Raw genomic sequence first — 26,239 nt, forward strand, 5'->3', positions numbered from 1 at the left:
AGTCATGTTGATGCACTAATAGATGTGTTTTTTGTTAAAGTATATGCAATATCAACGAAATCAAAATCGCTAAACATTCTATGATAGTTATTAAGTAACTTTAACCTACCATATTAAAAATAGCTACTTTTTACTTTGGAAAGTAATACAATAAAACTTTTATAGAAGTAAAATGTGACAATTAATTTTGCAAATATTTGATTGACAACAAAGCGCGAAATTCAGAAGTACCCCTCTGGATAAAATTCACTTTAAGTTATTAAGCTTAAATAAATATTTTAATATAAAGGTTATAAACATTTAATTATGCCAAAAATAAATTATTAAAACACTTTCATAATAACTTTATTACATTCTAATAAAAATCAGGTAAACTATAAAGATACTTTCGATTTTTCTTCTAAAAGATTATTAAGCCTAATTGTAAGAAGTAAATTCTCAGATTTTATAAATTCTCGCATTTCTACAGCCTTTGTGTAATTAACTTTTATGTACTTAATGTACTCTGCTGCAGAACGTAAAACTTGAAGCTGAGAGCTGTTAATTTTTAAAGAAAGCGAAACAGAGGATAAAATAGGTTCATTAACATAAAAACTCTTATCTTGATCTTTACTGTTGCGTACAAAAGCAGTTATTCCCTGTAAAAGGGTTTCTTTCAAATCATCAAAAACACATCGCATATCTTCGCGGCGACGCTTCTCCAAAACATTATGACTGCGTCTTTTTGCCTCGCGCTCATCCTTGGTCAATGGAATACTACGCTGCCTAGGAGTGGGAGGCCGCTGTTTGCAAGGATCAACAGTTTTATTATTCTTCGAAGTAATGCAGTAGTCAGGTGTAGTGAGTTTCAAAGGCGTATCTTCTGAAGCAGTTTTTTTCTTTAATGATCTGCGTAGTTTACTAATTTTACCAAAACTTTTGGTGTTATTGCATAGTAAGCTCGATACCTCCCCGAAGGTTTTATAATCAAGCAAACTCCCATCGTTGTTAGCCAAAAAATTGTTGTGGTTCATAACTTCATCCTCTTTGATTACTTTTCCAGAGTCAGGAAAGTCTGCTTGTAATTCTATATGCCTCTTCAAGTTTTCTGAATTGTTTTCACTAACATTATTAGTGTCACTGACATTAACATTGGCGTAGCTTTTAGAGGTGCTTTTAGAGGTGCTTTTAGAGGCTTCATCTAAATCACAGAAAGATTGAGTGCGATAAATCAAATGAGGACCGAAAGTAAGGGGGTCCATAAGCTCGCTTTGTAAAATATTACTAGTATTAAGCGGCGAGGTCGGCTCAGAAAAAGCTTTTATACTGTAGTCTTTTTCAAAAGTTTCTTTAAATAAACTACTAAAAGTTTCTCCACCAGCAGAATAAAAAGAAAAAAAAGAATTGCTTTCTTTTTCTAAAGAGTTAAGATTTCCTTTAAACTGAAGTAACTCAACCTTATTGCTAAGCTTATCGCTAACACCTCCGTTAGAGTTATAATTCTCAATACTAGCGACATTAATTTGGTCAGTACCACTTCCAACAAACTGTTCAAAAGCATTTGTTTGAGTGATAGGAGCATCTAGATTAACTTTGTCTAAGTCCGGTTTATCACTAAGAAAAAGAGAACCCCCAGATGATAAATCTTCCCAAGAAAATTCCATAATTGCGCTATCAATACCCTTCTGCGAACTTAACACGGGCGGTGTACTGGGTGGAGTAAAATCGCGATCAACACTTGTTTCAGAATAAGGAAAAATGTCATTTATTGAAGCATCTAATAAATGATCGTGCATATAAAATTCCGGAAAATGAATATCAAAAATATCTTGGCGCTGTAGAACGGAATCCATATCTCAAAAATTAATAAAAAGACCTAGAAAAGGACTTAGCGCGCTCGGTAGTTAAAAAAATGCACGGGGAAACACGAAGAAAGGATACCAGTGAACCATCGCTTACCCAAATAATATTTATAATGCAAAAAAAAAAATGACAATAAGAAAAAAAATTAATCAGCCAATTGAAAAGTTAATTTGGTAGATTTTAATTTAAATGGATTAGAATAATTTTGGTTTTTTTTTATTTGCTGAGTTATTTTCCTAAAATTTTCGCATTTTTTTATTTTCTTAAAAAAGTATGATTATCACATTAATCATTTTTGCCTGTTTCCAAAATTTGCTGAGTAAAGCGTTTTATATAAACGTGGTTAAATTTGCTTCTTAGTAAGAAAGTGCATTTATATTTTTTTACGGACATATTTTATTATAAAGTTTAAACAGTTTGTTGACGTGTGGAAAAAATTGTTTTACTGTTATTTTTTTTAATGCTCATGTATTAATTATCAATTATTAGTTTTATAAGAAATAATAAAATCTATAATTTTTTTTTCAGTTTTTCTACAATTTGCAATTAAATTTTTCACTTTTATAGTAACTACAAAATATAGTGTGAAGCAGCAAATAATCACAGTGTTAATACCATTACAAAAGTGCGTTTTTTAATTTTTGGAAAGGGGTTTAACCGAAACGCAATAGGATAAATTTTTTTAAAGCTATATTGGCTTACGTTAAAAAATTATTTTCTTTAAACAAGTAAAAAATGATTTAAATATAATAATTTTTTTAGAAGCGATCACTACTTGCTCGCTGTACACGTATAACAGTTGTTAATTTTTTTGACAATCTGAAAGAGATTTGACAAGTTTTAATAGTATTATTACATATTTAAATTAACCATAAAAATTTCGACATTTAGGTTGTATTTTTCCTGGAGTTACTTTTTAATTTTTGTATCCTTTTTTAAAAAAAAACTTTAACAGCCTCGCTTGTCGCCCTTACGATTAATAAATTTTAATATAAAGATAGACGGGGCAACCACTCTTTATAATTATGAATTCATTTATTCTTTTTGGTTAGATAAAACCAGTGATTACTAAAGTTTTTATCAAAGTGTAATGTACTAGGTGAATTGTAAGTCGGTTATACTAAGTATTTGTTTAATTTGCTAACATTAAATAAAACATGATCTTATGTATTTTATTGGTAACCGTGATTAATACATATCTCACGCTTATAAAAAGGTTTAACTATTTTCTCGAATACAGTTTTTTTATAGGTTTCTACTTTGAGCACTTACTTTTTAATTAATTTGGAAGTATACAAACAAATCTGTAACAACCAATGACTTTTAAACAATTGGGTAGAGTATTTTTTTAAGATCTATAATATGAACTAACTTACGATTTTGGTGTTATTTACCTTGAACTTCTTTTTTTCCTTTTATATTAATTAAAAAAGATTAGTTTTTCGCTTTTAAAATAAAGATTTGTTTTTCACAAATCTCAAAGGAGATTGTACCTGCCTCATTTTATATCCTTACAATTACTTACAACGCCAAAATGCGTTTGGTGGGTGTCCTGGAGACTTCTATGATATTGTTAAAAGTGCTGATTCGCTCACTTTAGTTTTGAAACCCTTTGTGGTATATAATGTATTATCATCTAATAAACGCGTAAAGTATATAGGGTACACCGTGAGACAATTTTTTATTAAAAGCTAACTGGTGCTTAACCTAATCCAGTAGCATTCTAATAGCTAGTTAGTTAAATTAACTAACAGGATTACCAGTAAACCCGCCTACGGGCTTACATGATTGTTAGTAATATATTATAATTATTAAACATATATGGTTTAAGAAATTTTTTTTTAATCAAAGAGTGAAACGAAAGTTTTAAATAAAAGGAATTGGGGTCTAAGAGTGAAGGAGAGATTATACTAATTCACGCCCGTGGAGCCTTCAAGACAATAAACTGAGTGACTATGAGATGAATAAAGAAATGCTCGAGTCTATAAACCTTAATCCTTTCGCTTAATATACAAAACATACTTTACTGCCAAAGTTTAGACGAAGTTTTTTAACTACTTAACTTACTACGGTAACTCTATACTATGTTATAAACATTTTCAAAAACTAATAGATAACTAAGTAACTTTTTTACTATGTAGGAAAAAAGGTATACGTTAAATATGCAAGGTTTACTTGGCGTAATTGAAAAAATTAACGAATTTTTATGGAAATGTAACAATTATTATTTGTTAAACCAATTTTCTTTTTAATTAATAACATTTTTTTTATAATCAAATATGTAGCAGTTGTAGAATTTTTTTTTAAGACCTTGAACGGGAAGTATGCGCCCATAAGTAACATTGTTTATCATAATTGTACATCCACTTGTTATTTGTTTACCTAACACTGCATGATTTATAAAGGCCTGTATGCTGGCAATTATTGGAAAAAGTACTGAAACACTATTAACAATATAGTTTTTTATGTGGTCAATATTATTGTTATAATATCACTATTTCAGGTAACTGTCGGTTTTCTATCAGTTAATTTTGGTCCCCGTTATGAGGCTTTACGTTACTCTTTTGAATATGCTTACTACATTATATTTAAATTATTTAATTTATTACACCTATAAGCAGGCGCACCGCATTATAGAATTTTTTATTTTAAAATATCTTTTTGAAGACAATAGTTTATACGCGCTTAAAAAAAAATTCCTGAAGATTTTTAATTTAATAATATGATAGTTATTTTTTAATTATTAGTAAAACAGAAGATAAATAAATAACTTGAGTACAGATGTACGTTAGCTACTTCTAAAGTGAAATATAAAAAGTAAGGTTTCACGTTATGTCCTACATATTTTCTTACATGGTTTAACCAGTACCATAAAATGACTAATTACTGACAAATCATTGGACATTTACAATACGCATCCTGCTTGATTTTTTATTTTTTTGTAATCTAGAATTTTTTGCGATTAAATACTTTCATTCCTTGTTTTAAATAATTATAATAACATGAAATTTGTGTAAATTTAGTGATATAAAAAAATTTACTTTTTAAGGTAGTTATAGTTATGAAAAATTTGCTCTCTTTTCCCTTATATTTTTCTTATTTACTTTCTGCACAGTGTATTAAATAACTGCTCACTATTAATATACTTTTAAAAAAAAAAAAATTAAAAGGTAAAGAGAAGAAACGAGTTTTATATAGAGCTATCTGCGTATTAATTCTACGTTAACAAGGAGATGTTATGCTGTAAATAAGTATATCATTTATTTTACTAACAAATTTTAAAACAAATAAAATCTTAATTTAAAGAAATAACTGCGATAACATTAACTTGTTGACCTTTTTTATACTATCCACTTATATAGTTCTTTTCCTTTATACATATAAAAAGTTGACATCAAAATATTATTAAGTTTTTTTATTCTTATATTTTGAAAAGCATTAAAGAGTATGAAAACCCTTTATCACAATACTTTTTATAACTACTAATTGCGCTTTTGAAACTATAATTGTTATTACTAAAAATTTCTTAAGCATAGGAGAATTTCCAATGAAGATAAAAGTTTAATTTAGGATATTTTACTTTTTAATTTGAAATATATTTTTTTTTCAATTTTTCACTATTTTTGTTATTTAGTAACTTTGATGGCTCTACATTGTATAACGTAAAAAGGAAAATTATTAAGGAGATTAGAGTAACCGTGTATAAGTTGTGTATTATCTCAAAAAATATACTATACTCAATATATACAATTTAGCAGTAGTCTTTATAAAAGAGCGAAGTTTCCAAATATATTGATATACACTATTTTTAATTAAGTAAAGCGGATAAGAAGCTAAACAGAAAGCGTCTATAAAGTATTCCTTTGTTACTATTATCGTTAGCATTATGATGCAGTAGTTATTTCATATTAATAACTTACATACATGCCTCGTTTTCATAAGGCCTCAGTGGTACGATGTAACCTTGCTGTTTTTAAAAAGTTTTGCATAAAGCTTCTTATACCGTTCTACTCTATTCTAAGCTTTTGTTATTTGTGAATAATTATTTTAAAGAAAAAATTATATATTTAGCGATATCCGCAGCTTATTGTCGTATCTGCGATATATTTTTTGCTTTCTCGCCATGTGTTAGGCTCAGAACTCGGTAATAATTATAAATTTACCCTTCCTCTCCGTCTTTACAACGACGCAAACTTTGGAAATAAAATTTTTTTTAAACAGTATTGCGTGATTTTTTTAACGTGAACGTGCATGTTTTTCTTAATAGCAGCAAAATATTACCTTATAAGTTTTGTTCGCTACGCATTTTCTTATTTTGCATAAATGAAATTACATATAAACTTTATAAACTTAATTCTACATAATATATTTTATGACTACATTCTAGCAAACACTTACGTTAATTATACTTTCACCGTTAAAGAATGCTTAAATAACTATCCACTACATCAGTTTTATAATTTTTGCTTAAATTTAGATTGAACAGATTTCAAGGTTAAACTTATATAATTATTTTAGTAATTAATAACTGTGCTAAATAAGTTTTTAAGGATAATTATTTTAAATCCTGCTGACTTTTTTACTAGTCAAGCGTAAACTTTTACTGATTTATAAAGTTATTATATAAAATTTACTTTGGGAAACACTAGCATGAATCACAGTTGCATAAAATGTTTGTAATTTTTCTAACGCGATGTCACCATTAAGCAGTTATACAAAAATTATTGAGAAAAGTTATAGAAAAGATATTACTGAGTTGTTTATTTAACTTTTTTTTTACCATAAAATTTTAATCTTGTACTTTAATTTAAAGTTATTTAATTGTTTCAAACTTTCTTGTTATTAAAAATTATGCTTTTCTAATATACTCAAATAAAGTTAAGATGACTGAAAATATTTATTTGTTAGGTATTTCTAACTATAGTTCAATATTTTAATTTCAAATTTTTAATATTTTAATTTTATTATTCTACTTCTTCTTCCTGTACAAAGGGATTGGTAATCTCCTCCATTCCTTCGGTAGGACAAATTAAAACAACTGCTGTGCCTCTACAAACAACAAGGCCCAGCGAGCGCCGTTCTTCTAATAAAATGCTGAAATCTTCCGGATCTACTTAATATAACATAATTTTAAGATAAAATATATAGAAAAAGCTTAACCATGTAATAATTCCTCTGCGTTATCAAGTACTAAATTTAATAAAGGATCTTGCCCTTTTAGTACACCAATAACTTTTTAAAAAAAAATTAAATAATTTAATTTAATCGTTATAAAAAAATTATTGAAAAAGGAAATAAATCTTCACCTTCTCTTCCCCCTTGGAATTTTACACGTATTGACTTATCCAAAAATTTGGACATATCAACAATGTTTTCTCGTTTTTTATGATCTGCAGACTACAAGGTTTGGCGTTTACCAGTTAATGAGTTATAAATACTTATTTTTTAACTATTGTAGATTTATAATGTTATTACAAAAATACATATACTTTATATAATCCAATATTTTTTAAATAATTTATGATATGTTACAACGATGTATGAAAAGTTATTTATTTTTTATAGACTATACTAGAAAACAATTAAAAATTATAACAAAAAACCATACAAAAAGTTTACGCGTATTGTTCAATTTAATAAATAAAGTTAAATTTTCAGCTTTAAAAAAAGTTAAAAATTATTATCTTAATAAACTTATAACTGCAATAAAAAAAACTCTTGAAAAGATTAAAAAATTTTAAAAAAAATTAATTTAAAAATTTATACTTATAAATATTATAGTTGTTATAGCATTACCTCAAAATAAAATAGTACTTAAAAAAAATTTTAAAAATAAAAATAATTAATTGTCATTGGTTAAAAAATTAAAATAAATTATTAAACAATTATATATATTATTATTAATAATAATATACTAATTTAAACTTTATTTAAACTTAATAAATATATGAGACAACAGTAGTTTTTTACATCGTAACTTTTCAATAAAAGCAAAAACAGAGTAATAAAATAACAAGAAATAATTAAAGAAACTTTATAAGATATTTTTAATATTAAAGTTACTTTGCATAATGCTAAACACGAATAAATTAATTGATAAGATTAGTTTCGTGTGAATTAAGTTTCCATCTATAAATAAAACAAATAAATATAAAGCGGAGAAGAGTATTATATGTTTATAATATTGTAGTCAACAATAGACTATTGCATTATGTAAATAAGAACTTAACATTATGCTAACTACGTTATAAAAATATAAGATTTTTATAAAAATAAAGAGTAACATTTTAGTGCAGATATAAAACTTTCATTTAAAATATGGCTAAATTTTGAAAAAAAAACATAACTTTCAAAATATTAGAGCAAAAAAACCTTTAAAAAGTAAAGGTATTATCATTTTAGATGATACATATACTTAGATAAATATAGGTTAATAAAAATATAATATTGATTTTGTGTAATTATAAAAAGGGAGAGCTTTTAAAAATATAATAATGTACTTTTAAGAAACAACTTAAAAAATATAAATTCGTAACGATAAAGTAAAGTAAAGTAAACTACAAACTGTACTTATAGATCTTCGGTTAATTTTTAAATATAGAATCGAACAAGGTCACTATATAAAAAATACCATTCTAAATTTTGTTAATAAGTCTAAAAACTAAAAACTTGAGGTCGGTGCCTTTAATCTCTTTTTATTTCAAAAAGTGACAGTTCACTCAAAACACGAAGCAGCCTGAAGGCTAACCTTGTCTAATCTAATAAGTTTTACTATAGACGAAAATCTAGTACACCAAGTGGGTCGGTTTGCTAGCGTGCGTACTTTTGGGGCATGCTAATCACGCTTTAGTTTTGGTTATAATTAAAGGGGGGTTGTATTAAACAATTGTTAAAATGTAATTGCGAATATCAAAGGAGTTAAATAAGTTTAAAACGATAATATTGGTGTTTACGGTTGAATGTATAGTTGAATTAATGCTTACGAAGCTAGAAACAATAAATGAATATATATAAGAGGAGGTTTTACTTTATAACTTGCAAAAAATCTCAAATATTAAATAAACGTATTTTAGTTCGCAATAAAGAGATTTATGCTTAATTATTTTTTATATAGCATTTTTATTTTAAGTACATACTTTAATTAATTTTAGCCTTAGTTAAATCTTTATTTACTATATCTCTTTATATCTTATTTTAAACCGGCCTTCCTAGGAACTACTTTATTTTTTATTTGTTAGTCTGCAAGTGTTCTTTTTTTCAAGTAAAAAAGGAAGGTAAAAGGATAATAGTTAACACACTATTATTTACAAATATCTAAGTGTTGCCTACTGTTTGTCGTGAAGGAGATACGATTAACTTTGCTGTTAGGAAGCTTCGCAAACTCTATAACGTAACTAGACTTTTGCAATCTATAAAAAGAGCTCAAAAAAAATATTTACCTTATAAAGACCAAATATTGAAATTTTCAAGTCTATTCCTATATCATTTAATTTATTTAGCTTATCGAATTGTTTAGATTCTTCATTTATTAAATTAAACCAATGTTTTTTATGTTTTACGATATGAAAAGAAGAACTGGATTACTTTTAAAGTAATTTACAGGTTCAACTTATAATAGTGTTAAAGGTTAACGTAAAAATTTAGCTACTTGTGTTAGTTTTGATTTTTTTAAAGTTCTACTGCTCCTTTTAGATTTACATTTATTCATCTACGATATTTCAGTTTTCTTAAAATGGGCGCTGCGAAGCAAATAAACCTAGTACGGGTAATTAAATATTTAGCTAACTTTGGAACTTAACTTTTGAAAGATGAAAGTTTGTCAGTTTTTTGACGAATAAATTTTATAGGGGCCTGATGACCGTTTTATAAAAGTTAGTAATGGTCTTTTATATATGTATATTTATGTTATTATTCCGAGTTTTCAGTATACAAAAGTAGGCTATTCTTCGTTTTAATTTATTATCTACAGCATTAATAGTTATTAGCTGTATCTATGCAACCGGCCTAACGACAGACTTCATTTTAGTGAAATACCTTAATTACAGTAGATAACCTTATATATCAAACGTTACCTAATAATTAAAAAGTATACTACACAATTGAAAATTACAAAAAACAAGAACAAAAATAAGAAAGCGAAAGCTCCAAGCATCAATTGTTAGAAAAAAATTTATTTTTTACTTATTTTTTTTTTTGTTATATTAGGCATAAAAATTTCTCAACCTTTCGTAAAAGTTTCTAATGATGTACTTGATAACTATTTCATTCTATTATAAAGTAAAAGTAGAGTGAATTTTTCACTACATTTCTTCTCTACCTCTATCTTTTGACTGTATTAACGTATTCCATGAAAACTTGTTACTTTAATTAAGTGTTGTTGCTACCTTAAACGCACGATAAAAAGTTATAAAAAGCCCAGTGTTTTAAATTTAGGAACCTTTGTTAATTATAAAGACACCTGTAAAATTTTTATTTAAGTATATAAAGTGGATGTAAATAAAGATGGGGGCTAAAAACAAAAATTAAAATATTATGGTAAAAGGAATATTCTTGATTGGGCGATCACTCTTTAACCTTAAGGGAACTTTAACTGAAGTGCAAACTCCTGTGGGTTCATGTAAGAAAATATTATAAAAGTAATTATACTGAGCTTATAAATATGTATCAATGTAATCTTTTTTTTTAACTTCGATGTAATTATATAATAATAAATAAATATTATTTACTGATAACAAATTAAAAATGATTTTTATAAAATCCGTAGTACTAAATTACATGTGGTGAGATAGGTAATTTTGAAATGGGCATCATACAAAACACAATCTACTTTTATACTTCACTTTAGCCTTATCCAGTTTAACTTATGAAAATTTATGTTTGACTTTTCTACTAAAAAATCCACGTATAATACTATTTAGAGATGAATATTTTAATAATAACTGCGGACCCTGTACTTGCCACGGAAAAGTTTTATACTTGTACCATTTTATGACAAGTTTGGGTAATTATATTATCTGTAAACCTTTAGGCTACACTAAAAAAATTATTTCGCCACCTGAAGAACTTTTATTATAAGTTTTGTAATGCATTATGTTTTGACATATAATATACTTGGTTTAAACTTCTAAAGTCAGTAGTGCTCAATCTTAGTACAATCTTAAAAAGTTAAGCAACCCTTCAAATTTAGCCGTAAATAATAATATGGACCATCGATTATTTCTAATAACTAGGATTAAATTCCTATTGGAAAAAAATCTTTTTATTATTTCCTTTTTTGCTCTCCAAAGATGGGAACTTATCTTAAGCTAATTAATGTTTAAAAAACCTTAATATAACGGGAAATAAAAAATCTTCCGCTATACACTATTAAAGTAACTGTTTAGCTCAGTCGCCTTTTTTGTCAAAATGATTTAAATATATATTGTCTTCTATACCGTAAATTTCTGTCCTTCAATTTTAAACCTAAATGATGATGCTCACATGGTTTATAAACTTTGGCTGTTTCCTTCAGTTGAATCAAGCGCTAAAAGTTACATTATTTGGAACTGAAAATAATAGCGAACCTCCAAAGGTTAAATTAGGATTTACTAAAATTTTAATTAAAGCCGTTAATTTCTTTTATTATAAACAAATAAGATGATAAAAAAGAACACAAAGGATGAAGTTTTTGTTCCAAGTTTGGAATTGCAAAAAGTATCCTATGGACAAACTAACCCAGTTAGCTTTCAAGTTAGTTTTGCTATGAAACGAAATAGAAATTTGGCACTCTCGACATCAAAGCATATAAAAGGTGTTTTGGCTATTATACAAACATTTTTGTTCTTGTATTACTGAAAATTTTAAAGAAACATGTGGGGAAAATGCCATTAGCGTAGTTACCACTTCGGTTATTATTCAACTTTTCCACTTTTTCTCTTAAAAAAATAATCTCTTAACATTTTTATAATTAAGGCATTAAGCGAAGTTTCTACTAAATTAAAATATATTATATTACAAGAGGTTAACGATCTTTAAACGAAACCAACTATTTTTATTTTTAATGTGGAATTCCTAGAATAATCTTGTAAAAAGTATTATTCAAAGGAGTTCACATAATTTAAACGCAGAAAATGTTAGGCTCCAGTGGTCTTCTTCTTTGTGGAGTGAAAATGATGCCATTATTAATAAAATTTTAAAATGTAACTATTTTGAGTAAATAATAAGAGTTGCCCCCATGTTCTTATATGCCTTTAACATTCAGATTTAGTTGATGCTCTTAACCATTTTGACGTTGCCGTCCACTTTAATTATTTTGGAGGCATAGAACTTCTTTTTAATCTTCTTAAAGATAATCGGTTTTCCTTAAACCAAAAAATCTTGGCCTCCCAGGCAATAGGCTCTGCAGCGCAGAAGTACTTTAAATTTTTTTACAAAAAAATAAACAAAATTTCGTTATCTAACCTCCTTAAGTAAATAATTTTTTAAATCTTAACTTTTTAGTAACCCTGTTGTCCAAAAAACCATTCAAAATTTAGACGGGTCCCTTATATTATACTCACTTCTTAATCAATTAATTTTTAAAATTGGTGTCGATTTCAAAAGTTGCCATAATTTTAATAATAACAAGTCCGATCACCTGTTCTTTGCGCTTGGAGCAATTTTACGCGGAAATCTTCCTCTTCAAAAAAAATTCGTCCAGCGGTTGTCAATAAAATTACTCAATCGAATATTTAAATGCGCAAGAATGAAATCCAAAGTTAAATTTATTGACCTATTAAGGGATATTTATGAAGAAGAGGTAATACATTTTACAATAAAGCATTAATTTTTTATAAAACCAGGTATTTTTATATTTTATTATTATTTTAGAGTATTATTAATTAATATTACTATTTATCAACTAAAATTCTGCTTATAGAAATATTTTGCTTCACCAAACTCTGCTTTTCTATATAAACTTCAAAATTCAAGATTTTGCGAGTCTTTATTTGAAGCATTTATGGAATCAACTGAAATTAATTTAAAAGAAAAGTTGGTGAAAGCAATCGAAAGTTTCTTTGAACCCTCAACTTGTCAGTTTCAATTTCTTTCAAATCCACAAATTAATAAATTTAATGAATACGCTTTACAATTACATAACCAACTAGTTTCAGAAATTAATAACGTTAATGATAATACTTGGAAAGAATACCGCTTGAACTTTCTAAATTCAATAGTTAATATTGATAAAAAAATTAACGATAAAAATTTGAAAATTTAGAAAAATAAACTTTTTTGCCTTCATACTGTTTTTTAATTACTAAAGAAGCTTTTTAAAGAAGGATTACAACAAATATATTTCTCCGGCAATTTTCTTTACAAAAATTAAGTTTTATTGAAAACTGCCAAAGTAGTTTCTTAGTAGAGAAAGACAGTAACCTAATTTGTTAACGCTGGTTATTGACATGCTTAGCCGCTGTTACAGAGGAATGCTGAGGAAATCGTCTCTGCACTTTGCGAGAGAAAGCACTCGGCTCCACCATCATTCTTAACATCCTTAAAAAGTTGTCGCTTTCGGTGGTTAACCATCACCTGATTTATAATCTTTGCCATGTCGCTTGGCTCCTCCCCAAGACTATTGAATATAGCCACTGTTATGTGGCAACCCAAAACTTCGTGGGCCTCACCACCTACTTTCAGCAATTGGCAAAACTGTAGAACTATTCTACTCTAATCGCTTCCAGAATATGAATATTGAAGAGGTTCACTCGTTGACACAACAACTTTTTGCTTGAGTCAACAACTGGGAACTTCAAATTAGGAGATTCACTAGGGTGTCTTTCTATACATTGACAAAGCCTTCAACGCTACGCAAATTTTGTGCATTAAGTGTCCCGTTAGCACTCTATAATATCCGCGTCCTTTCTACCTAGACGCATGTTTCGAGTGAGAATTGGCATTGTGCCTCGTCATAGGTTTAATTCACAGTTGTTGTTTTGCAAGGCTCTCTGTTTTCATCTCGCTCTTCGCGATGTGCATGTAGGGCATTTCATACCCGACGAGTTCTCACACCGGCGTCGCACTTGCCGGACATTGCAGTTTACGTCTTTATAAACAACCCCTTATTATTACGGAGACATCTACAACGTTAACCGAAACTCGGAAAGATTTCCTAACTGGTGCCGACAAGGGAGGCTAACTATTATGCTGAGAAAATCAGATCTCTTCGTTAAGATGCACTGTACAATCCCCTGCCTAGTCAAATTCTTGGGTGGTCACACCGACGAGGGACTACCTTAGCTTCAGTCCACGCACTTAACCCATTGCTATGTAAAAAAAAGTGAAATAAATTGCGTTTGTAGTAAAATACTCTTGCACCCTAATTATGGTCAACGCATTTGTCTTTGATAATACTGCTGGTTACGAGCATTTATTTCTTAAGCAAGTTAACATTATAGAAGACAAACCGCAGGATATCTAAATTTTCCTGCTCTTTGTTTTTTTTGGTAGAATATGTAGTGGTATGTGTAACAGTCTATTTACTCTATGTCAAATATACTGTCTAATAAATTTCTACACATCTATTCTTACCTTGAATATATATACAATTACGCTTTTTCCAACCACTACCTCTCATAATGCCATTAAGGAATAACAATGCGACAAACTACTGACGATTACTTCTGCAGACGCAACAAACAAGCTATTGGTGCGCAGTCTTTTTTAAAAATACAACTACTGCCTCTTTCATATATTATTTAAAGATTTACATACGAATCTACACGAACTTGGAGAGCCACAAGAAGACCCCTTGATGCGCTTTGGGCATACACTTACTGTTTGCAAATCTATAGACATAAATATGTATATTTATAAGATAATGATTGCGCAAACTGAATACGAAATACGCAAAATAATATAATTCTTATTACAACAAAAAAGTCTGCGCTCGAATACACCGAGAATCTGCAATAATAATTTATAATACTAATAATAAAGGCTATATCATGTTTCAATAGTTTGTAGCTGTTTCTGTTCTTGACTTTTTTTACATAATTCAACTTATAATGTTTTATCTTATGATTTCATTTTTCTTATATGTTTTCCTCAACTATTATAACCTACTATTATTAAAAGAGTTTTATAAGCAAATTGGAAAGTTTGATTTTGTAAAATTTTGTTAGTAACAAGATCGACTGGCAGCAATGACAAAAATTCCAAGGAGTATTCGCTCATTTTTTCTCGCAATAGCGAAGTAATAATTTCACAAACTTAGAAAGTGAAGAGAAAACCCAACTTTAAAAGCTAAGAGCGACTCTATTTTTTGTTAAAAATTTTAAATAATGAGAAATGAATTTTTTTATAGTTACTTTAACACTAACATTGACTAATATTTAGTCTATTATTTCTATATCAGCTCAGAAATTCTGTTCTTAGTCGTTCGTAGAGCCTTAAATTTATTATTAGGCTTTAAGATATCACTTTCAAATATATTAGTATAAAGAGAAAATAAAGATTTCTGCACACTTGAAATAAAAGCGTAGGGTAGCCACTCGTTTCAAATAAAGTTGCCTCCCTGATGATTTAACTGCTCCAAGTAATACAAATGAATTAGCAGTACTCCTAACCACCAATATTATGTTTGTGAATTCAAAGAAAAATTGCAGTAATTTAAAACCAAATAATTCTTAATTATTTTTACAGTGTGAATGCTGCGACAAAATACCTGATGTCTAAAAATGTAAAGCTTAACATGAAATTTAAACTGAAAAGTTAATACACTCCAAACTCGGAAATATAAATAACTCATACTGTTGTTTAAAGTTAAGTCGCAGGATTTTGTAAAACCGAAAACCAGGACTTTTAACTTTTTCCGTGATAGTTTGCTTAAATCAAAAAACATAGAAAAACAAAAGTAATAAAAATAACAATATTAATTTTTTTAACAAAATATTGAACTTTTTATTGACTTTAAGATTTAATTAAAAGATACCTTCTGTATTTTTTTAAGGAAGTTTTTTAAAAAGAAGAGATCAAAAGTAATTAATTTTAAAAATTAATTGTGTGCAGTGCTAACCTTTAGCATTGCAAAGTATCTAAATTCCCACTAGACAAAAAAAAAATTCAACTCTTCTATTATTAAAATTCCTTTTAAGTCTAATATCTTACTATTAGTCGTACTAATTATTTAAATATCTTCTGGTGAAAAAAGATTTGAGTTTTCTATAGGACTAACAAAAACCGCCTAAGTAGAACCGTGCAAGGGCTACTACAATTTCCCTCTGTAATTCTGGGTTACTAACTTGTTTAGGAGCTCAAGAATATAATGTACTGTATTTAAAGCACTTTTTTAAAAAAAATGAGTATAACGAGCGTGCACTTACAACAGCAACTTTATATGTTATTTTTAAAATATTTTAAGATATATCTGGCTACTTTACTATTCGTCAGACATTTGTGGTTGTATAACTTGTTTCAAAATAGCTATCATGAACGTGTTATGTGGAGTAAGACAGTAATATGTCTTTTAAGCTTAAAATTCATATGGGCTCCCAACGTCAAAGGTTTTATTTTGCAAGAGCTAGAAAAAAAATTACCAGAGCTAACAGCAAGCTTTTTACTAAATTTCGCGTAATAAAATAAATGTATTAAAACTTTATCTATTCTTTGTTTGCTCAATTGTGAGATTAGTTGATAATAACAATGTTGTTTCAAAAAAGTAATTTTTATGCAAAACTGACAAGACATTACTCTTTCAAATATTAAAATATTACACTAAGCTAAGTTACTTATAAGAGCAACCTCATTTTAATAAGATCGCAACTGCAAAGACCGTTCACAAACTGGCCATGTTATGCTCATTGGTGCGTTTAAAAAGCTTTCTTGGAAACATCTCCATAGGAGGCATGAAGTATCTACGCCTGAAAGTGCGGCAGTCATCCTTTCTTTTTTTTTGAGTATGTAAAGTGGGCGATAGTATATGTTTTAAAGCCGAGCTCTTACAAGTATTGTAGCTATTTTAGAAAAAATTTTGGAAGGGAAAATATCATATTGTAAGTAATAAATTTTGCTCTTTATTAAAAAAAAAGTTATCTAATAAAACTACATACTGTTATTTTATTTTAGTTTTAAAAAATTTATTAGTAATATTAATAGCTCTCTATATTTTTAAATACCAATTTTTTTTCAAAATAAGTTTAGTCAATAAGTTGTAGGACTGTAATATGTTACAAATCTTTTATTATTTTAATCAAAATTTATAACTAACTTGTAAACAGAGCACTTCATATTGTTATGCCTCCCGCGCCACCACCACCGCCTCCTCCTCCTCCTGTCTCACTTCCCCCCACTACCCAGAAAAGTCCCTCTAAACCAGATGCTTCTAGAGCGAATCTCCTTTCCAGCATTCAGCAAGGAACAAAGCTTAAAAAGACTGTTACTGTTGATAAATCTGCGCCCTCTATTGAAAAATCAACTTCAGCTGGAGCTGATTCCAAATCTGGAAAGGATTCTGGCGTTGGCTCTTCAGGGCAAAAACTTGGGGGTCTCTTTGCTGGAGGAATGCCAACCCTTAGAAAAACGGGTACTTCCTCTTCCGCAAAAACTGGACCTTCAACTGCAGCCTCTTCAAAGACAACTATTTCTAAACCACCGTTTAAACCATCTTCTGTAGATAAACAAACGGATACTAACTCACAGGTGCCCAGGCCCCCTGGGAACATCCCTCTGAGACCTCCTTTTGCAAATCGTGAAGTTCCTCGAAAGCCATCTGTGGATCGTCCTCCACTCCATCCTACACCTAAAGGTGAGCCATCCGCGCCTCCCCCTAAGCCACCTATAACCCCCAAAATTTTTACTGGAGCCACATCGTCTATTCCTAGTCGGGAGACACCCTTTTCACCACATAAAGCGGACGCTGATCGACCAGCGCCCAAACCTCCTGTGGATATCCCGTCAAGACCTCCTCTTGCAAATCGTGAAGTTCCTCGAAAGCCGTCTGTAGACCGCCCTCCACTCCATCCTACACCTCAAGGCGGGCCATCCGCGCCTCCTTCCATAACCCCTAAACCTTTTACTGGAGCTGCACCTTCGATTCCTAGCCGGGAACATGATCGATTAGCGCCCAAACCCCCGATTAATATTTCGTCAAGACCTCCTTTCGCAAATCGTGAAGCCCCTCGAAAGCCGTCTGTAGACCGCCCTCCCCCTCGTACGATTCCTCAAGGCGAGTCACAGCTTTGGCCTCCTAAACCACCTGTTACCATGAAACCCCCTACAGGCGGAGCACCTCCTATTCCAAGCCGTACAACTCCTCAGCAGACTTCAACCCCTCCACAAGCTGGGACACCCGAGCCGCCTTCTCGTGCACCGCCTCCAAGACCTTCCCTCCCTCCGGGGCCTTATAAGCCACCTTCAAGGCCGTCTATTAATAGACCAGAGGAACAGGATGCGGAAAATTACCGGCCTATGGGAGTGGATAGAAGCCCCCCCGTTGTATCAACCGGCAGCAACTTCTCCCAGCCCCCCTTAAATCCTCCCAGAGTCCCACCACGAGTTTCTTCTTCTAAATTCGCCACATTGGCTCCTACTAAGCCTCAGAGATCCCCTACTATGCTCGAAATGGCGACCTCGGCAGCATCGAACACCGGCCAAAAACCGGAAGTTCCAAACAGAAGTTTTATTCCCCGCTCATCTTCGAGTAAGTCTTTCTTTTTAGTTAAGTTTTTATTAAACTATACGTCTGACTGTATATCTTCCTTCATGCCTTTAATAACTTATTTTTCTTAAAAAGCAAGGCGACAGGCACCTGCATCGCCATTCGTAGGTAAGCGTCACACTTTTGTTCTAACCCAAAAGCTCTGTCATATAACTGAAAGGGCAAAAACCGGAAGAGGCTGCGGCAAATACTCGAAAGTCCATCACGACGGGCCTCAACCCGCAGTCTACTGAGAAGTGGACATTCATGAGCACTACTTCCTTACCGCCTCCACCGCCTTTTGTGCTTGGCCCAAAGGTTTTATTATGACATGCCAGCTTTTTTACTTCCCATTTTTTCTTTTCAGGATTATGCTAGTGGTTCAAAGGTCGGAAATTGCGTAAATATGAAGTTTTCTAGTGGGACGATGGGGCGAACAAGAGGTATTAAGGCGGCTGCCCCACCTCCCCCTGGTAAGTATAGCTCTATCTCCTGCCTTTTACATATTTATTCTACCATATTACAGCGAGAAGAAGCTAAACTAATCGGCCAATAAAAGAAAAACGAATAGTTAAGTATTTCCGGAAATCTTTACTTGTCCTTAAGAGTTTCATGAGTGTTATAGTATTGCAATATTTATTTAGTAATAGGTAGTGAACGGGGTTTTATCATTGACCTATGGATTATGCAACTTCATGACCATTAATAAATATTTCACTAAAAACCCTGCGAAGCCATTTTTTATTAAAAATAAATTTTCTGTGTCGATGCTGGCGCGAAACGAAAGATAACGCGCCTGTTTTCCTTCATTGCAGAGCTTCATATCGCGCCCTCGAAATCTTTTTTGCCTTTTCGTGGTACGAGTCGGACACTGAAATGCCGTAGCTGAGACTAGCACTGCCCAAGCCGACCCCCTGCGAAAGCACGGTAGCCTATTCGCGGGACAGAAGGAGTCAACTGAGGCGCATAGCAGGAAGAAGTGGCCTGTATAGGGTGACCTCGATGGGGATAGTGATGCCCTGCCCCCGCTTGCCCAGACCGGTGCCCTCGACCCAGCCCATACTTCTAAGCATTTTGTTCCCCTTATTGGTTTCGTCTAGCGCCTTACTTGTCCTGGAGTCATAGAAAAGCAGAAACCCGAAGTCAGGCAGGGTTATAAGCGAGCCCGTCCAAGCCGCTGGTTACGTCTGAAGTTCCGTCTCGGGTGACTTCTTTTTTCCGGCAGTAGAGACCTTGTGCCCTCCCGAAACGCGACGAGGATATGTGCGAACGGGATGCGCAGGCTGCCCAAAGATCATCCGCCTTTCTGCGGCGCGGTCCCTGTAGCCCTCCTAAGTAGCGCTTAGAAAAAAGGCATATAATATAAAGCAAGCAAAAATTGCCTTCTGGCGATTGGTGACTTGAAACTCGGCATACATCTCAGTAACTTTGGGCTCCAGATTGCTCTGCACAGATAAAAAGTCAATCAACTTGCGCCGCAATACAGTACTACGTGTATACAGACCAAATGGAGCTTCGACATAGAGGCATGCTTACGCAAGAGGTCGGCTGTTTTAAGTTTCTTCTGGCAGAGTAAGCACTGCAGGAGATCAAAGTTCAGATACAACGCGTGGAGCTGCTCGATAATCTCCGCTCGAAGCTCCTAAGACAGCCTCGTGATAGTAAACAGGTAAAAAGCCAGGGAACCACATGACTACGCACAAAGTCAGGCGCATCTGCCGCAGAGACTTGTGCTAAGGGCTCCACAGCTCCAGCTGCGAGCGTTGACAGAGTGTAGGGGTGGGAATTACCCTCCACAGAAGACGCCACGTTGGCAGACGGGGAAGTGAGCGAGTGTTGCGCGGAGAAGGGTAAGGAGGCCTCGCTTGCCGGCTGTTGCTGCTGTTGCTGCTGCTGCTGCTGGCGAAGTTTTTCTTTCTCAATCTTCTTTTTTAGTTTTCTCTGCTGCTTTTCCCACTTCTTAATATCATCCACAACCTGCACAAAACGGGAAGACCCCCTCTGCTACGGGACAGCACCATCGTTATTAGTACTTTTTTGGAGTCGGGGACGGCACTCATCTCCTGCGGCTGAGAGGCTTGAACAAGCACTCCTCCTTCAGTGTCGGTCTGGAGGGCCCCACCGTCCGGCGTCTCAGAAGCTGTCTCCGATTCTATAAGTTGTTGGCGTCAACAAACCATTAAAAAGCTATAAAACATAAATAACAGCATACGATTGGTGGGAAGAGCAGAGGAAACCGCCACGTACTTGTACGACACAGCATCGTAGTAGAGATATGTCTGGCTTTGAGAGTTATAAAAGTACTGAGAAAGCGGATCGTAGTAAAACCCTGCAAACCAAGTGACCAAACTATATAAAAAATAAACAGCCGATTAGAACCCGTTCGGGCTTCATAGCTGTATCCAGTATTGGGGTCAACGCGGATGTCGGGGGCTATAGAGATGCTGAGTAGAACAAAAACATAAATAAAAGACACGCAAACTCAGCCAACCAGGAAAAAGTGGAGGCATCTCTGGAGAAGGCGTCAGCTGCCGTTGCTGCGCCTCCAGGTAAGTAGCAATGGAATCTAAACAAATTAAATATTAATATCTTTCACTCACAAAGAAAAAAAAAATTTATAAAGAGCCACTTGCCAGCATACAAAGCCTCGTCTCTGTACCAAGGGCCAGGAATTACTGCCTTAGCCGTCTGCGCGGCGCACATGGCTGCTGCGGCTGCTGCGGCACTGAAGAGAGTGGATGTCACATTTGCGCTTGAAAAAGAGATTTAAAAGTGATACCCTAACAGCTGCTGCGTAACAAAAGACTGCTCAGATGCAAAAGTAATAGCGCAAGTCTGCCCATCCAAAGACATTTGGCCATTAGTTTTCAACAGAAACTGTTTGGCCAGCTAAATTAATATGTATATGTAAATCCAAGTTATATAAATTAATTTATAATAAAACCTCGACTGAATCAAAAAAGAAAAACGCAAAGCCCTGACTTTGGTCAGTTTTTTTATCTTTAATAAGTCGAATGTCTCTAATGCCGATGCCAAAGCGTATAGAAATGACGCTAATCTAAATAAAAAAATTAATAAAATCACCACAATTTCATATAAAAACAAACATCTTCAGCGGTTGTGTTTTTAGTCAAACCACGAATTAACAAAATGTTGTTTTCATTGACTCCGATATCAATCTCTCCATCGTTAAGTGGTATGACTTGTTCTAAAGTGAGCACAATAAATAAAATTAATTGACGTCACATAAGATTTCTAAACCTAAATCTTTAGGAGCTGAGCAACTAAAACAAAATTCTCGGCGCTTAAAATTAGTAGTTTTACACTAAAAAAAATAATTAACGTTTTCTTAATTTTTTTTTTTTAAATGAATATGAACTCTAAAACACATCCAATCTTCATCTCTTCGCTCAACGCTTTTACTAAACTCAATGCGGACCGAAACCCCATCGATACGGATGGACCCTTAAAAAGTTTAAATAGACGCAATTCTAATAAAAAGAAAGGAAGCCAGTTTCACCTTGATTATCTTCTATCCACTTCTTTGCATTTTCAACGGTACTAAAATCCGCGAAAGCAAAGCCCCTCGATTCACCTGCAAGAAATTCTCAAAACTTTGCAAAGCGATACTTTTTTAAAAATCCATTAACTAGCCTGTTATGCGATCTCTAATAACGCGGACATCCTCAAGAGAATATAAATTGGTGGCAATAATGGCTCTTATCTAATTCCGAATAAAAGCAAACTTGGCATACAAAGCTGAAAAGATATTGATAGAAATTAACGTCATCTTCAGTAGTTCGAGTACTCAACCCCTTCAACATCACTACATGCGAGGGAATCGGCGGCTTTTTTTTTAAAGTGAAAATAAAAACAAACATAAATATTGAAAAGTTAAAAAATTCAAAGAACCTCCTTTTTATATTTCAATTCACAAGATCTTCTTTCATCGCGTCTATCGTGATATCTCGAGGAGTCCCGTGTCTTTTCGTGAGAGCTGTACCTTTCCCTGGGCGACCGGTTTCGGTCTGTTCGGTGCTCTTTATAAAAACCATCGCGTTCTCTATCTTTATTCCTGTCGCGGTTTCTTCCTTTTTCGCTACAATGGCGGTTCCTTAAAAAAATAAACACCGCCCCCAACGAAATAAAATAAGCGCCAACAAGGATGGTATAAGATATAAAATACCTATGCTCTATTGAAGAATCGTTCCTATCTCGATCCCATACACGAGTTTCAGTGTCACTGTGTTTAAGGGGTCAAAGGTTTTTTTTGTTCAATATAAAATAATGGTGAACCATTTTGACGAAAATGAGCACAGAGTAGTTAATTAAATACGGATAGTTGTTCTCAGGCGAGAGGTTCCTACTAGACACTGTTCGGGGCTTATGACGTGGCCGAGACTCAAAATCGTCAAGATCGCCAGAAGTGTAGTCAGCCGCTCCCAACGAATTATTAAAAGTTCGTAAATAATTCTTCTCACCGCCGCCAAAGGTTTCAGCTTAAAACATATAACATATAAAATATTACTTATATTTTTTCAAAAAGAATGATAATACATATAACTTAAAACAGAAAAGGAATCAATACAGAATTATAAAACAAAATAATAATGTCGAATACTCGTTGCTGGTCTATGATTTGTAGAGGTTTCCATTAGGGCAATAAGGTAAAAAAATCCTTTAACTTAGAAGAGCTTACTTTTTTAACAATCTTAAAAAAAAGCGATTAAGCTAAATTTATTATGAAATTTATTTATTACAATAACACTGGAAATTCATACAAGACAGTATCGAGCGATACAGTGGAATGGACGTAAGACAGCACAGCACACGCAGTGCGCAGTAGGAAAGTGTTAAAGAGACCGCACGAGGGCATATAAATTAAAACCACCAGGAAACTGTCAAATTTCTTTTCTTTCCAATTAAGGCTTTAAAAAAAAAGATGCATAAGGCTCCTGATGAAATCAAAGACTAAGCCAACCTTAACGATGCACGTGGTCTTCAATGTCAACTTTTGTTACATGGCGTTTGTCTCCAAAAGGCATTATTTTACGAAAGAAATAGAATTAGGTGAAAAACAATAAAAAAAACAAGTGATATGTGGGTTTCACGAAAAAAAATAATCAACAAATCGGCTAAAATATTTAATATTTAGCAATGGTACTGCACGCGCATTGATAATAAAACAAATTCTATGACGCGGTTTCGTGCCCTGAGTGACATTTAAGATATCAATAAGCTATTGTAGTTTACATAAAAAGTTCATAGGTTCGAGGGTTAAAGCAAAATGGCTATGCAGTAAATCTCCATGTGACAATTATACAGTTAGCCATGCAATTATTGTTTAAAACATACCTATTTATCATATTCCTGTTATTATCCTTGATCTAACTTGCTTTCCTTAATGTGTATTCTTTATAGAATTTTGTAATTCTGTTACTATACAAAAGGTAAGTAAGCTTTTCTTAATTCTTATAGTTTTTTAGAACAATTTTGGTGGATTTTTTAAGTTCAAAATTGTTTGCTTTTACTTTCTAATTTAAATAAAAAAGTAAACTAACTTTAAACTGTTATAGTTATTTGCCTTACCTAACATTATTTAAAACAACGATATTGTACTTTAACAAATTTTTTATATTTTTGGTTGTAATGGAGTATTATTTTAAATAACGACTCTAAGTGTAATGGTAATTAAGTTTATTTTATCAAGTCGGTTTCCGCTAAACAGTCAAGATTAGTAAAGTATAGTTTATTTTGTAGACCAGACCAGGTTAGTCGGTTCAAATCCAATTTTTTTAAAACTATAATTGCAGACAGGCCGCGAGTTTCAGTTTGTATAAAAATTTGAAGGTACACGTAAATTCTTTCGTCTCTGCAGTGTAGACTTTTCTACTTTAAAATTAGAAAACAAAGAGAAAAATTTAATACTGAGTGGCCCCTCACAACACGTGTAAAACTCTCACGCTGTTTTTAATAAACATGACATTGATAGAGCTGCTTTGAACTTTAGCGTCCTGGTATGGAGTCACAACTTTTTCGTATCATCATTAATTAATTAAATATAATCCAAAATGTACCAATATATCAATTATATTATAACTCTTTATTTAATAAAGTAAGGGTCCTTATTCCGAAACAGGGACTCTTCTGTCTTTGAATGCTCCGTTACCAATTCATTAAAGTACGCAATTAACTTTAAATCTTATAAAACCTTAAAACTTAATACCCCCCCAAATTAAAAAACATTAATAAAAGATGCTTCTTAAGAGACAATACATGGAAAGGCAGGCTAGGGATAAGTTGGCCTTTTAAAAGATTAGTAATATTGTTAAACGAGAGTTGCGCGCTTTATGAAACATAATACAGAAATAAAATAGCAATCCTTAACTCTAACCGATAAAACTTTGTGTAAAATGACAACTGTGTTCAAACCTGGAAAAAAAAGGAAGCTATCTACGCAAATTGCGAAGAAAGTCAGCGTCTCTGCTAATATTATGTGCCGACAATGTACGACACCTTTATCGGCGGACTGTGAACACGAAGCACACATACAAGAGCTAATTTCACTTTATTTCTACTATAAAAGCCCACTACTCACTTTGGAAGCTTTTACGAAAAGTTATGAGATACAATCTATAATTGACAAACCAACACTAGGAAGACAGTAGGTCGAGAAAAAGTACAACTTCAATGCTTAAAAATCTTCCTATAGTAGCAATTAATTATCTTGCAGAGCTCATTAACTCGGTTAATACCCATGGATATTTTTTTTTAAGATGTGAGTAAACTGAAGTTGCCATTATGCCGAAAACATCTTGTCCGAGAACAACACCAAAGAATCACACCCTATTAGCCTACTTTTCTGTTTATGAAAAGCCTTAGAGGCTGTGCTTCTTTTAAGGTTGCAAAAAATTTTGGATGATGAAAGCCTAATTCCAGCTTATCAGTTTGGATTCGAAAAGCGCTTTTCCGCTCAACAAAAAATATTAAGGTTGGTGGAAAACACAACTAACTTCCTCAATTATGAGAAATCTACTGCTACAGCTTAGACATGCGTCTCGAACATGAAATGACCGAATCTTCATTATCCCCCACCATTTTTGCTACGAATTATAGTCATACCTCGGCGGTAGATCCGTGCAGGAATTGAACTATCCGATTACTTAACTACCTAAGGCCGGCGCCTCTCGGGTCCTTTTTGCCTCTGTTTTATTCTCATTATTTATATCTGACATACCTTACCTTTCCGCTCAAACTTCCTTGGAGTTGAATGCAGATGATACTGTTATTTTCATTAGCTCAAAATCTCGAATATATGCAACTCTACCTTAACTTATTTGAAGATTGTTCAACAACATGGAAAGTATCGGGTTAATCCTTTTAAAAGCACGCCATACTTATCTCAAAAAAAAAGAAAGAAAAAGGTACTATAAGACATATCTTTTTCATATTCTTCTCACCTGGAATAACCAAGTCGAATACATCAGTGTTATTATTGATAACAACCTTCATTGAAAGGTACATAATGTATATTTGGTTTAAAAAATTAAATCTACATCACATTTTTTATCCGCTTGTACAGAAAATTTTTTGAAAAGGAAGACTTAAAGGATTCTACACATATGTAATGATGAAAAAGACGTTTTTTTTTGTTTAATACGTGGGTAATAATGCAATTTAAATAGTGCAACCACTTAGTACTTACTCAATGCACGAGATACATGCACTATCTACTAACTCTGG

General features: G+C 32.2%; 2 protein-coding genes and 1 long non-coding RNA gene across 4 annotated transcripts; 1 reads left to right on the forward strand and 2 right to left on the reverse strand.

Annotated features, from left to right (window-relative positions):
* Positions 1–6,831: 6,831 nt before the first annotated feature.
* LOC135144955 (uncharacterized) lies at positions 6,832–8,578 on the reverse strand. The gene is made up of 4 exons (XR_010283273.1): positions 8,474–8,578; positions 7,149–7,239; positions 7,003–7,074; positions 6,832–6,952 (listed from the first exon to the last, which is right to left on the reverse strand). It is a non-coding gene; the product is annotated as an uncharacterized LOC135144955 (long non-coding RNA).
* An 8,163-nt stretch (positions 8,579–16,741) lies between these two features.
* LOC135144941 (WAS/WASL-interacting protein family member 2-like) lies at positions 16,742–19,226 on the forward strand. Of its 2 annotated transcripts, none has more exons than XM_064077077.1 (6): positions 16,742–16,853; positions 17,079–18,499; positions 18,593–18,625; positions 18,678–18,814; positions 18,864–18,969; positions 19,023–19,226. In XM_064077077.1, exons 2-6 carry the CDS (start codon positions 17,095–17,097, stop codon positions 19,034–19,036), a joined length of 1,695 nt encoding a protein of 564 aa, XP_063933147.1. In that variant the 5' UTR covers positions 16,742–16,853; positions 17,079–17,094; the 3' UTR covers positions 19,037–19,226. The 2 variants fall into 2 exon arrangements, with proteins under 2 accessions (XP_063933147.1, XP_063933148.1); XM_064077078.1 differs by having other exon boundaries at positions 18,693–18,814.
* A 5-nt stretch (positions 19,227–19,231) lies between these two features.
* Positions 19,232–23,292, reverse strand: LOC135144940 (RNA-binding protein 10-like). Its single transcript, XM_064077076.1, has 24 exons — positions 23,257–23,292; positions 23,118–23,207; positions 22,833–22,995; positions 22,683–22,739; positions 22,409–22,610; positions 22,282–22,344; positions 22,151–22,220; positions 22,017–22,091; positions 21,876–21,961; positions 21,758–21,821; positions 21,604–21,704; positions 21,441–21,554; positions 21,276–21,385; positions 21,130–21,221; positions 20,988–21,062; positions 20,876–20,929; positions 20,709–20,825; positions 20,530–20,648; positions 20,198–20,473; positions 20,001–20,138; positions 19,879–19,941; positions 19,682–19,827; positions 19,495–19,609; positions 19,232–19,428 (listed from the first exon to the last, which is right to left on the reverse strand). The coding sequence occupies exons 2-24, from the start codon at positions 23,149–23,151 to the stop codon at positions 19,303–19,305; spliced, it is 2,460 nt and encodes an 819-aa protein (XP_063933146.1). The 5' UTR covers positions 23,152–23,207; positions 23,257–23,292; the 3' UTR covers positions 19,232–19,302.
* Between the last annotated feature and the right edge of the window lie 2,947 nt (positions 23,293–26,239).

This window comes from Zophobas morio, unplaced genomic scaffold, assembly GCF_036711695.1.
Source record: "Zophobas morio isolate AGI-343-1 ecotype UQ-CSIRO unplaced genomic scaffold, CSIRO_AGI_Zmor_V1 ptg000113l, whole genome shotgun sequence".
Taxonomy (NCBI): Eukaryota; Metazoa; Arthropoda; class Insecta; order Coleoptera; family Tenebrionidae; genus Zophobas; species Zophobas morio.